This window comes from Ochotona curzoniae, unplaced genomic scaffold (genome assembly GCF_017591425.1).
Source record: "Ochotona curzoniae isolate NIBS_2020 unplaced genomic scaffold, NIBS_Ocur_1.0 contig_1302, whole genome shotgun sequence".
Lineage (NCBI taxonomy): Eukaryota > Metazoa > Chordata > Mammalia > Lagomorpha > Ochotonidae > Ochotona > Ochotona curzoniae.
In genome coordinates this window covers 13,745,020-13,757,368 of record NW_024465035.1, presented here as the reverse complement: position 1 = coordinate 13,757,368, position 12,349 = coordinate 13,745,020, and the positions used below count along the sequence as shown (strand labels likewise).

General features: G+C 38.4%; 1 protein-coding gene across 7 annotated transcripts in view; it reads right to left on the bottom strand.

Moving 5' to 3' along the window:
* RBMS3 (RNA binding motif single stranded interacting protein 3) overlaps positions 1–12,349 on the bottom strand; it is a 632,648-nt gene that overhangs the window by 172,980 nt on the left and 447,319 nt on the right. For all 7 annotated transcript variants that reach the window (XM_040963914.1, XM_040963885.1, XM_040963911.1 and 4 more), the window contains exon 6: positions 1,764–1,843. In XM_040963914.1, coding sequence (XP_040819848.1) covers positions 1,764–1,843 — 80 coding nt within the window. The remainder of the gene's footprint in view (positions 1–1,763; positions 1,844–12,349) is intronic.

Here is a 12,349-nt window from a genome sequence, read left to right as displayed (position 1 = left end):
AGTGCTCCCATTGGGTGTAGCTATGATATTAGATAGGTTAATCTCATACCTAGCCTGTGTATTCAAGATAGATGCCCAGTTACTTAGGAATTATCAGGGTCGTTCTTTGTCTCTAGGCTTAAATTATAATAGCAGCTTGTTCTTTAGGGACAAATAAAATGCTTTCAGATCAGTCAGATCCAGGATTCTAACATACAGTTTCCCACATAGAAAGGAATCTAAACAGTTAAGGCTCTGAGCTTTCATCAACAATCATCTCTACATGGCATTCTCACTTTTGAATTTGTCATAGAACCTATAATTCACACCTAGCTTGAATGCCTTCTGTGTGTACATTCATCTGTGAGTAAAAAGAGATAAATACAAGGAAAATCCATTCAACATCCAACCCCGTCATTCAGTGACGGTTCTGAGCAGAATGTTTAAAAATGTCTGTTTATGCTAAAAGGAAGAAAAAGGCATTTCTCCTAAAATGCAAGGGCAGCTTACATGCTGAGATGAAAACTGCTAACTCTTTTCTTAACAACACCATATGTCTCCAATTGGATCACAATGCAGCCAGTTCCCAAGGGAACGTCACGCATGGAAGCTAACCAAATCAAGGCTGAGTCGTCTCTGTGTGCTGACTTACTGATTAACCAGTGATTGGCTACTTCGGACATTCCGTATCATCCAACTGTCCGTGGGAAGCCTCCTTTGGCTTGTCTGACATTCTTCCCAAGCCAATACGTCAGGAAAAGAGTTCTCTAACTGCTTCACGAAAGTATTTCGTTTTTGTTCACATTTGCACTTTTATGTAACTTTCTAATTATTTGTAAATAGTACATGCCTTCTATGCAAACACCATGGAAATCCAAAAAAAAGAGTAATGATTAAAGTCAGTTTTACCTAAAACACCATAAGCAAAAGGATAACAAATAAGCCAAAATACATTTGTCAGCTAGTTCTTTTTATTTGTTGTATTTTTCTTAGTTCAGTTCAATCTTTAATCTTCAAATGCACACGAGATTCATTTTAAAATATGTCAAATACCTTGCACTAACAATACCACTATTGTAGTCATATCATGAGAGATATCCACACTTCTTTTTTTTGCTTACAACACTGTCAGGATAATATTAAGTTGAAGGATTTCTATCTCTGATATGCGCTATCTACTGAATTATTTTATACTGAATGCAACTCTTAGTAGTAGAAATTGTGCAGTTTTTGACGTGTGAGATGGACTGAGACAGTCTAGATTAGAGCTCCCCAAAATAACACTGATGATGTTTTCTTAAAATGTTAATCTATCAATAACTAAGATTTTTATAAAACATAAAATTTATGTACTCAAGTTTCAGGAAAATGTCTAATTACATTGAAAGTTTAGTGAATATACTCCTAATTTCTATATTTTCTTGTCACAGAGAACTATGGGATGTTTGAAGACAAGCAGTAATTTGTGGATTTAACAATAGATACCATTGTTTAAACCCTTTATAATTTAGAAATCATGATTTAAATATTAACAATGCAAGTCAAAAATTTCCTTCATTTGCTATTCTCTACTGTTACTCTTCTAAATCACTTTAGGAAGTTAGCAGCAGAGATTCAAAGAAAGGCCAAATAAGAATTATTCAGAAACTTGGCAGCAAAATAACACACATTTATTAAGGCATCTTTTCCTCACAGCTGCCAAGCAAGGGTCTTCCCATGTGACATTCTAAGAATGACAATAATCATAGTTATTACTTACTCAATTCTTCAGTGACATTCCTTACCTGGGATGCCTGGTGGTGTTTTCAGATATTTCCCATTAAAATGTTGAATTACCACTTCACACTTTTCAGTAGACTCCATTCTAGGGAAACAAGATAAACAGGGATTATACATTTCCAACATGTGACACCTGTCCCAGAAAAATAAATATTAAAAGAAAACAAGAAATCCCCAAATTTAGACAGTTTACTCAAACTGTCACCTGTTGTCATGAATAGTATGACTGGGATGATGAGAGAATATCAACTTTATCATTACTGAAACATCATTCAGTCTACTGAAGTTGCCTAAAATCATCATGCAGAGGGCAACTCCGGGCATTCATTTAATTTGCATAGTGACCGTTATAGATTGAAGGATTTCAATAAATACCTGTTAGATGACTGCATTTGAAGATCTGTGCATTATGTCTCTATTATAATTAAGAAACTTTCGTATTAACAAGGATATTGAGGCTTTTGACATAACAGGGCCTTTCTGATGAATAGCAGAGCTGGGATTTGCATCTACACCTTTGCATCACACTCAAGCTTGTACTAAAACTACTATTCAGCCATGACAATTTTACAGAATCCTCACTGAGTGAAAGGATCCCAAAGACAGTTATTTGGGGTTCTACATATGGCAGAAATTATGTGATTGAACATACATTAGGTATTGTAGTTCATTAATTTTTTTTATTTTAGATAACAATATTCCTAAACTAAGATTCTTTTGTCATGCTTTGGCATCGTACTTTCACTGAGGAATGAACATGTTGAGTCATACTAACATAATTACAATTTTGGCAGTGTTGCCAAGTCGTAAATACAGTAGTATTGGCCTTCTATTTTTATTATTGTTATATTTGCCATGATAAAGCTTTGTAGGTATAAGGATTCCAGACCCTTCCTCCCATTTCTCTTTCCCCAAATCTCCATTACCACCATTTCCCCCATATTAATACAGTAGTACAGTCCTTTAGTAACAGTTATAAGTTTAGCATTACATTATTTAAGTGTAACATAGCATTGTAACAATCTTTAAATAACAAGTTTATCTCACCATTGCTATTTTAAAAATTAAATAATTAAATAATCAATTTGGATGAAAGAGGATTAAATCCATAAAAATAGATTATAGGCAAGAGTGAAATTAAAAACAAAAGCACACAGTTACAAAAAGTATGAAATTTATCCAAATGAAAGATATAATATTGGATTTTCTCTTATGTTTTTAATGGGAGCTTTCTTAGAATAAAGAAAGCCCTTTGGTACAAGACATACAACTTTCCAACATATAAATTTCAGATGTGTTTCAAAGACAGCATCACATGGCCACATTACATACACAGGAGAAAAAATCAGGGGAGAAATATCCTAATCAATGAAAAATCACTTACAGATATTTATTACAAACACAGGACTTCAAACGTGAGATCCACACCAGAAACTGGGGAAGTGTGGAGTAGTGAGAAAAGAGGACAGAGAGCCTGGGGAGATGTCAATATGGCACCGAGTTGAGGCCATCAGATGGGAGCACCTGAGTTCTGCATTTGTTGGGGTAAGGGAGCCAGTCGTGTCACTGGGTGGACACTTCACCCAGGACTGTGAAGTAGGGAGATACACATAGGATATCTGGATCATCCAATGAATGCCCTGGGAACAGTATCACAAGCAGCTGCCACATGGAAGCTGTATTTTTTGCACAATTTTGAGCTTGCCTTTAGATGGGCATTTGTATGAACTATGGGGTTAACATGTGTCTTTCTATAACGTTCCTCGTCGTAAGTCACTTCCACTCAAGCAAAGCTGACTGCCCCAGCCTGAGACTGTTCTCCTTGGCAGCCCCACCCTCAGAATGATCCTGCACTTAGTTTACTAAGCTCTGCTGCCACTGCCTTGAAGATTTTAATAATTACACATTTATTGTCTTTCATAGGACCCAGAATGTGTGGAGCTGATCTGGTTTTAGCAAGAAAGTACAGGAGGTGCAATTCAACATTAACAGGTCAGTCCTCACTTTGAAAAGACAGCAGAGCCACAGTAGTTCTATGTTGAAGAGTATCCTAAGAAAAAAACAATTTGATATCAAATGAAATAAAATACGTAAAGCTTCATAGCATGAGTTCTAATAGCTAAAAATAACATCAAAGTTGACTACGTAATCATCAGTTGTCCCTCAAAAGCAGGTACTGAGAAAAGACAAGAGAAATCTTCCTTCTTTCTAAATGTCTAGGATCAGGAAAGTACAGTTTCCTAACATTCAACTTGTCTTTCCAGTGGATCCTTTCACTCTCTTGTCTCCAGATTTGTTTTTGTTTGCTTTAAGTAAGAAACTTACACCGCTAACAAAAGCATTCTAACTCTGCTCTCCCTGCCTTCCCTTAGGATCTCCAGTGCATTGTCTCTTTGGTAAAATAATCTTTCCTCCTAGCAGAGGCATGAATGGGAGAGGAAACATAAGCCCTTAATTACTACAGATGTTACTTTATGGAACTTTTATTCCAGGAAAATGACGGAATGAAAAGCTTAAGCCCTAGAGCCCCTTCCCTGCTCAGTCTCTCTCTGGGTACCCATCTCCATAACAGGCAGATAAGTCTCTACAGCTTGCTTGCAAGAGTCCTACAAATCAAATCCATTTTCTTTGCTATAAAATGATACAGAGTTATCCATGAAGACTACAAATAAATGGCAGTTGGAGTGCATTCATGCTTGTGCATTTTACTTTGTGTTTGGGAGAAACTAAAGCAAAGAATCTGGTAGCTAACTCAACCCACTTACCCAAAATACATACATATATTTGTGTGTGTGTGTATGTGTGTTTATGTATACATTTTTTTTTAGTTTGATTTGAAAGCCTCAATTCTTCCCTTCTGAGCTCTTAGTATGATTGTCTTTGTTTAATCTTCTTTTATAGCCATACCAAGCTGAATGGGGGTTGATTCTATGATCACAAAGACAGCAGCATGAATTCACTCACTGGGTTCATTCAGATTTAACTAAGTGAGCGTCTGCTGTGAGCCTTTAGAGACGCTCCTCTCTGAAGGAATAAATGCAATAAAAGTCTGTTTTCCGTAGCTGGTGGCACTTAATGTCAACCAGTGTTACACTGCACCACCCAGCAGTGACACTTTCATTCCAATACAAGAGGCACCTTTCAGTATGGCAAAGGAATTCCTGCAAAGATGGGAGCTTCTTAAGGTGGGGGTTGGGGGAAGGCTCTGTATTTCATGTGCATATTGGGTAGAAATTGAACAAAACTGAGACCTAAGAGCTGGAGTGGAGGCAGCCCATGAAAAGCCAACTTAGAAAAATTACGCCCGTTTTCTTCTGTGAGAAGGTTCTACAAGATGTCAGCTCTGGGTATCTGAAGACTGGCACACGCTTGCATTGATGCTGACACTAGGGTTTTCAAATGAGGTAAGAGAGCCAAGTGTTCACAGCTGCATTACTCATTGCTTTTAGACCAGCTGATGTATCATTAGCATTGCATGTTTTCATTCTCGACAGTAGCTGGACTACCTTGTGCCCCTTAGAACTGCTCAAGTGCCTGACCAACCATCCACCTGACAATACATTAATTAGGCTCTTACAAGACTGGTCCCTGCCCAAAGCTTCAGGGTTTTCTCTCAGGTCTGATGTTGACACACAAACACACATTAAAATCCCGCTTGGCATTTATTCTTGCCCCAATACCTAGACACAACTAGTTTTAGTGGTTTGAAATGCACCATGGAATTCTGCTGCTGTTGTTTCCTCATTCACTCTCTCTTCCTTCTTCCTTTACGGAACGGGTACTAAGAATTCCTTTTACAACCAATAGCATTGTTTGGGGCAAAATGCATGAGACGAGTACTTAGAATGTTACGGCTCAAATTTTTTGTTGCAGTTGTTGTTGAAAGAATTACACAGAAAGAGGCAAGATAGAGAATGAGATCTTCCATTTTCTTCTTCATTCTCCTAATGGCTCCAATGGCTAGGACTGGGTCAGCCGAAGCCCTAAGCTAGGAGCTTGTTGGGGGTCTTTCATGTGGCGCCAACAGACCCAATGACTTTGGCCATCTTCCACTGCTCTTTCCAGGCACATTAAGATGGAGTTACACCAGAACTGGAGCAGCTGGGACTTCAACCAGCACTCCAATAGGATGCTGCTGTCCCCACAAATGGTGGCTTGTCCTGTTACACCTCCAGTGTCAGCCAAATGTGGTTTAGATTTAACACACAGAAGTGGAAATATACTTTGCAAAAGTGATTTGTAGTTTACCTATTTCAACTGAATGGGGGATCACCCAACTTACCTAGAGCAATAAGTATTATGGGCTATGTGTTTAACACAGATCTGCTCTGTCATTCACTTTTGTTAATTAGAGGTTTCCACTATTGTGAAATGTTTGTGGTTGTGCAATCACAGGCTCTGGACAAATTATTGGCAACCGAGAACATCCAACAATGTCTGCCCATCACCCTTATTTCCGGTAGGATTTATGCAAATGGTTCTCATTAAAAGATTATAAGAAGCACTAACATGTGGCAGTCCTTTGACATTTGAAAAACAAATTACGTCATTCATTTTTTAATCCATTACAGTGGAAAAAATAATAGTGAGTCCAAGGAACAAAGACGAATGAATGAGTTGTAATTTTTCAGTTTTTGCAATTTGTTTTTGTCTAGGCATATGACATTCTTAGGATAGAAATGCCAAATCACGAAGCAGAGTAACCATCCTGCCTTTCCCTTTGGTAGAAGCCCAGGCATTTTTTGGTACATTGCATCACAGCACTTTGCACCCCTACCCTTGCCTCCATGTTACAGAGTCACAGAAATCCAAGAGAGGAAAAGAGCTCAGTGTCTTTTACATTACACAGATAAGGAAGCTAACAGGAGGAAAGTGGCTGGCCTCATTAAGGACTGGAATATACCCTTATCTCCCAACTCTCAATGCAGATTTGAAATGTGCCTTGCTAGCCCTGTCACCCCGTGGCTTCCTATACTGATGGATATCCCTCAATAACAGAAGATGGACGGGTCCCGCTATGTTCACTTCATCAAATCACTACTCACTTGACTAGTAGTTTTCAACAATGGAGTTATACCTGATGTGATGTGATGTGATCGTCTTGGGAACTTCATCTCTGAGGTACTTATTCCAAAACCCTGCACATAACGTGGGTCCCCACATGAGAAACATGTCAGACAAAAATGAAACCAAAGCCCTATGTCTTATGTCACATGCGTCTAACATCGTAATTGGTGTGTGTTTTCTCTGGCTTTAGTTCTCCCCTAACATGCAATTTCTTTGTCTTCAACTTGAAGATGACATGCCAGCTTCTTACGGTCAAGATTCAGAATTCAAAAATCACTTCTATATTTGCTAGACCTATGTTCAAAAAAACTTCACAGGAACTATGGGCTCTGTTCAAACACAGTAACAATAAATCTGCCCTGGGCCTCAGACACCAGCACCCATTTTGTCATAGCAAAAGAAAATATTGTCCTCCTGGCTCAGGCAAATCAACGGGATCCCACAAGCCCTGTGGACCAATTGAAACCACATAGGAGTTAATCACATACTTTTAACTCCAACTTTAACCTGTAAGATCTCTACTCCTAATTGCTGAGATTATCTGGGAATGGAGTGATAACTGCCTAACTGCTAAGTCTGCATACTGTGAAATACCCACTTCTTTCTATAACCTCAGTGTCTCAGAGTATGGCTTGTTGCACATGGGATCAGCAGACTCAAGACTTTTTAGGTTCTGTAACAAACCCAGGTTTGGAGACAATCTGTAGGGTAGGGGGTTTGTACTCTGCAATAGGAACAAAGAGAGCAGAGAAGCTGTCAGAGAGTCAAAATGGATGCTGAGGTGGGAAACTCATTGCAAATTTGATACCCTGGTTTGGATGCTGTAATACAAAGTAAGCATTCATGGAAAAATTGGTGAAATTCAAATGGAGTCTAGAGTTTAGTTAATGGTGTTATACCAATGTCAGTTTTCTAAATTTTGACAACTGTGCTTTGGGTAAGGATGGAATTGGGTATGTCATATCTAAGAAATCTGTATCATTATACCTTTTTTATAAGTGTTAACGTAGTGCAAAATAGAAAGTTCATTTTTAAAAATTAAGCACATTAAAACTATTAGGAAATTTTTTTTTAACATGTTGGTGTCTGGGGTCAGTCCAGGAGTGTTTGAAGTAACTGATTCGGCATGAGGCCCAGCTCAGGGGATTCCAGTATGCAGCCAGAGCAAAGACTGCCATTCCGAAGTTCTACGTTAAGCATCTCACACTGAAAGGCACAGACTAAATCCAGCAGATTGGTGTAGTGGAAACCACAAGTAATTTTTGGAGAATTTGGCATTGGTGTCAACATTTGAAAATTGGGAGACTTACCCATAAAAGTTTACTGTCTGAACCCTCTTGAGATGGGATGGTCTAAATCACGTTTTCTGGTGACATAACAACCATACAATCGAGTTGAAGACCAGCTGCTTTCTTTGAATAAAACCAGTTCACTGGGATTCCTAACACCTTGGATCAATTGCCAGTCCTAAAGCAAAGTAATCATTGATATTTATCATTGTGTTTGAACTGGTCTTTTTTTTTTCCTAACATGGTAGTCAAGAGAGAAAAATGTTGGCTCAGTCATGCGTACTGGTATTCTTGCTTTCCCCTTCCTTATATGAGGGAATACATGCACACTTTCTTTCATAATATACATTTCCATCATTATTTTGAAGCAACCTCTTGTCTTTTAACCTGCTGTATGCACTCGTATGTAGCTTGTGTCATTGTGAGATTTTTATCTGCTTTCCATTGGATTCTCCATGGAGCATGAAAGAGCAACAAAAAGCGAGAACAGATATGAGAATGCGTCTTCTTTATTCTCTCTCTGCTTTGGCAGTGCACCTGTCTAGCAGTGCTTGCATCTTTTGCAGTCCATGATTCTTTCCAATAGCCCCTTCTCCCAGGCACCAGGGTCCCCTGGGCTTTTGAGAGCACTTTTCCTCTATTCCTCACAGCACTCATTGAGCCTCCTTGCTTGTCCTCTCTTGATATCGCCACAATCACTTGTCAGTTACCACACTACAGTCAATACTGCTTCATTCTAGTGCCATTGGCTGCATCCAGTGTACTTTTGTGAATATTTTTGAGTTTTTGCGTCTAGAACAATTCACTAACAAACTGGGTTTGACTCGGTGGCCTGGTGGCTAAAATTCTTGCAACCATCAGAATCCCATATGGGCACTGATTCGTGTCCCAGCTACTCTACTTCCATTCCAACTCTATAAATCTGCCTTTCCAATAATAAATAAATAAAGCTTCAAAGCAAAATTAAAATAATAAGCAGAAAACTAATATGCAAGCCAAGTTATTTCTGAGACTTGTAGAGATGAGCTCACACCCAGAGAGATGTAGAAAATAAAGAGATTTTTCTCAATTAGGAGTTCACAATGTGGGAAATTTGTAGTCCAATTAATAATTCAAAGTGTTTCTTCTTTCTTCTCAATTGGACAAAAGCAGACTACTGGTCTTAAATCCCTCCTACCATCACAGAGCTTCAGATCCCTTTAACATTTTATGCCCAGAATAGGTACTAAAGAAGAGATCTTATAGAGCCTATAGGGCCCTTATAGGGCTTATCGGGCCTTACATAATATAGTCAACATTTCCCTTCTGGAGATAATAGAGTTATTTACATGGGCAAATGACTTTTCTTATTTCACAAAGGACAGTCATTTGGGATACAGTCATTTTCATTATTTTTAAATAATAAAACAATGTAGTATATGTTTTCTACCCTTTTCACATGTTTGTAAAGATATGTATAGGATAAGGCTCAAGCCTGGGATATTCAGTGTGATAAACGATTTGATCAATTTAGTTAGTTTGCTTGTTTAGCTTGACTTGGGTTTTTGACCCAAGACTGAACATATGGAAAGAAAGCAGAAAGTTGAGCTTTATTCAATCATGATCATTACTTTCCAAAGGAGAGGAAGACATTTAAAAAGGTAAAGAGAAGAAACAGATGGAATTAAAAAGAAGAAGAAGAAAAAGAGGCTCAGAATCTGAGAGCTTGGTAAGGGGAGACCAGCGGGACCCTCTCCAGTCTCTCCAGTGGGACACTTCTGTTGATAATTGCAGCAGAAAAAAAGAAAAAACTGAAATGACCAATGAGAACTATCTCCAACTCCAGAAAACCCAACTGTCAACTATTCATGGGCAAACACAGGTGTAGTCTGCAGACTGCCAATCACTCAGCTACATCTGTGAGACTTTCTTTGGTCACATTTTATTTCCCGTTTCCAAGTGTTTGTGAGTGTATTCACAAAAGAATCATTAAAACAGCAAGGAAGGGTTATTAACATGAGGATGGCAAGGTGAAAATAACCAAAACATTCTAGCAATGGAAATAAAGCAATGGAAATAAAGATTGACCAATCTGCTGATCAGCTGAAGGGATCATTTATTAGTCCACAAAGACAATATTGGCATTTATTTAAACTTGTTCAAAAGCTTCTATTTTCACCATATTTAGTCTGAACCAGGGTTCCCATTAACCCATGTTCAAGAGAAGAGGGAGCAAGAAGAAGTACCAGACTGTAGAAGGCAACTTTATAAAATTGTAATGATATTAAAAACTCACAAAATATAAAATGGAATACCGTTAACCTGCTCTTTGTACCAGTTTTGAATCAGCAGGCTACTATTTGTCTGCTTTTAGCCATCATATTTTATTTTGATTTACTACTGAGTTAAAGAAAAGATGAATTCTAACTGATTTCTGTGAAATCTTGCTCTTCCAAGAGGGAGAGGTAGAACCCATTGCTGACTGTATGGGAAAAGCCAGCCAAACAAGGTTTCATGAGAATGAAATTAAAGGTGCCAAAGAGGGGGCGAAAGCACTGCAGAACACAAAGGCTCCTGTGTCCTAGTGCTCTCTCACGCTCTTTAGCTCACTAGGGGACAGTAAATGTAATTCCTGAAAGACACTCTAAGCTCCCAGATGTTGAAGCTGGATTCATTGCTCAGTCCCCGTCCCATCTCCATGCAGAGTTATTCTTTATTGGCCTCTCCTAACACTCTTTCAACATGGTGTTTGCAGAACAAATGGTCTCACGTTTCTAGGAATGGGAAATGGCTCCCATGAACATGGCGTCCTGTCCCTGAAGACTGACTGATTTATGCTCTGATCCTAGCAGGCAAGGTAGTCTGTTGGCATCCACCAGCTCTGCAGGAGCAGTTCCCATAATTACTATCCCCCCATAAACTTGTGTTTATGACTTGTCTATAAAATGTGGCCTGGAGGGTAGTGGATCGTACCAAATTGTTTTAAGATACAAGAGAGGGAAGAAAAAAGACATGAAAAATAAAAGATACATAATTTCAGACACTATCTAGTGCGTCTGTAAATTTAAAAACCTGGCGACTGTTTTGTGTCTGAGCTTTATTGGTGTTCAAATTCATGCTTTGAAGCACAGCATTTTAAATGCTTCTTCTTGCATTTAAACAAAACAAAAAGAATTCCTAAATCTTGAGCTAGTCAATTATATGGCAGGCAGCATCTTCAGTGCTGAGGAGATTCAAAGAAGTTTAAGGGATGTTCTCCAGAAAGAAGAAATACACAGATATACTTGCTATTAGCACATTTTGAGAAGGTGATAGAATGGGATAAAGGAATCAGGGAGTCAACTCCATCCAGAAAAAAATTAGAGATGAATTTTGAGCAGTAGTTCTGTAAGTATGGTTTGAACCAGTAAGCATCAGTATCTTCTAGGGACTGTTAGAAAAGCACATCACTGGGTCCTATTCCATACCTACTGCCGCACAACTTCCAGATGACAAATGGAGCTAGTCATGGAGCCCTGAGGCACAAAGCAGACTTGGCATTTGAGGTGGTGTGTGTTAATACATGACTATAGATTACAGCGCTAGCCAACCCCATCAGCAAATTGCTGATTCAGTAGGTCGGTGGTGGGAGAGCTTGCATTGCTAACATGTTTTCAGGTGACGCCGAAGTTGATGATCTGGGAAACTCATTTTGACAAACATCAGCCCGAGATAACTGCATGTTATCTAATAAATTCTCTCATTTCTATGTATTATCACCGGGAAAATTGAGAAAGCAGTAATACAAATGACTTTGTGTGTTCTTGTGGTTCAGAGTTGGGGTTCCAGATGACAAATTTGGGGATAAAAGAGAGATAATGATATTTAAACAGAAAAAAATACTTGTGGAGGGGTTAAGCTGTGAATAATCTCATTGGTTTAGGCAGTGACCATTACTGTCTGAAGAAATAAAACCAAATGTCTGAAAAATTAATAAATTAGGAAGGTCTACTTATATGGTATAGTTAAAATCACTCATCTATTCCAGCAAGACATGTTAATTTTCTGGAATTCTGCTCCTCAGAATCGAACACAGAAGATACATGGAGATTGGAATATTAATTCCATGTCAATTTTCTGATTTCTTACAAAATATAGGCAAACAAATTTTATTTCTTGAACATAAAAATTGATTAGCTTGACCAGCAATGGTTTCTTTCAATTCATCTGTCACTTTTCTAAAATTGAAAAATACATGACTGTGGAGTACAGAGATC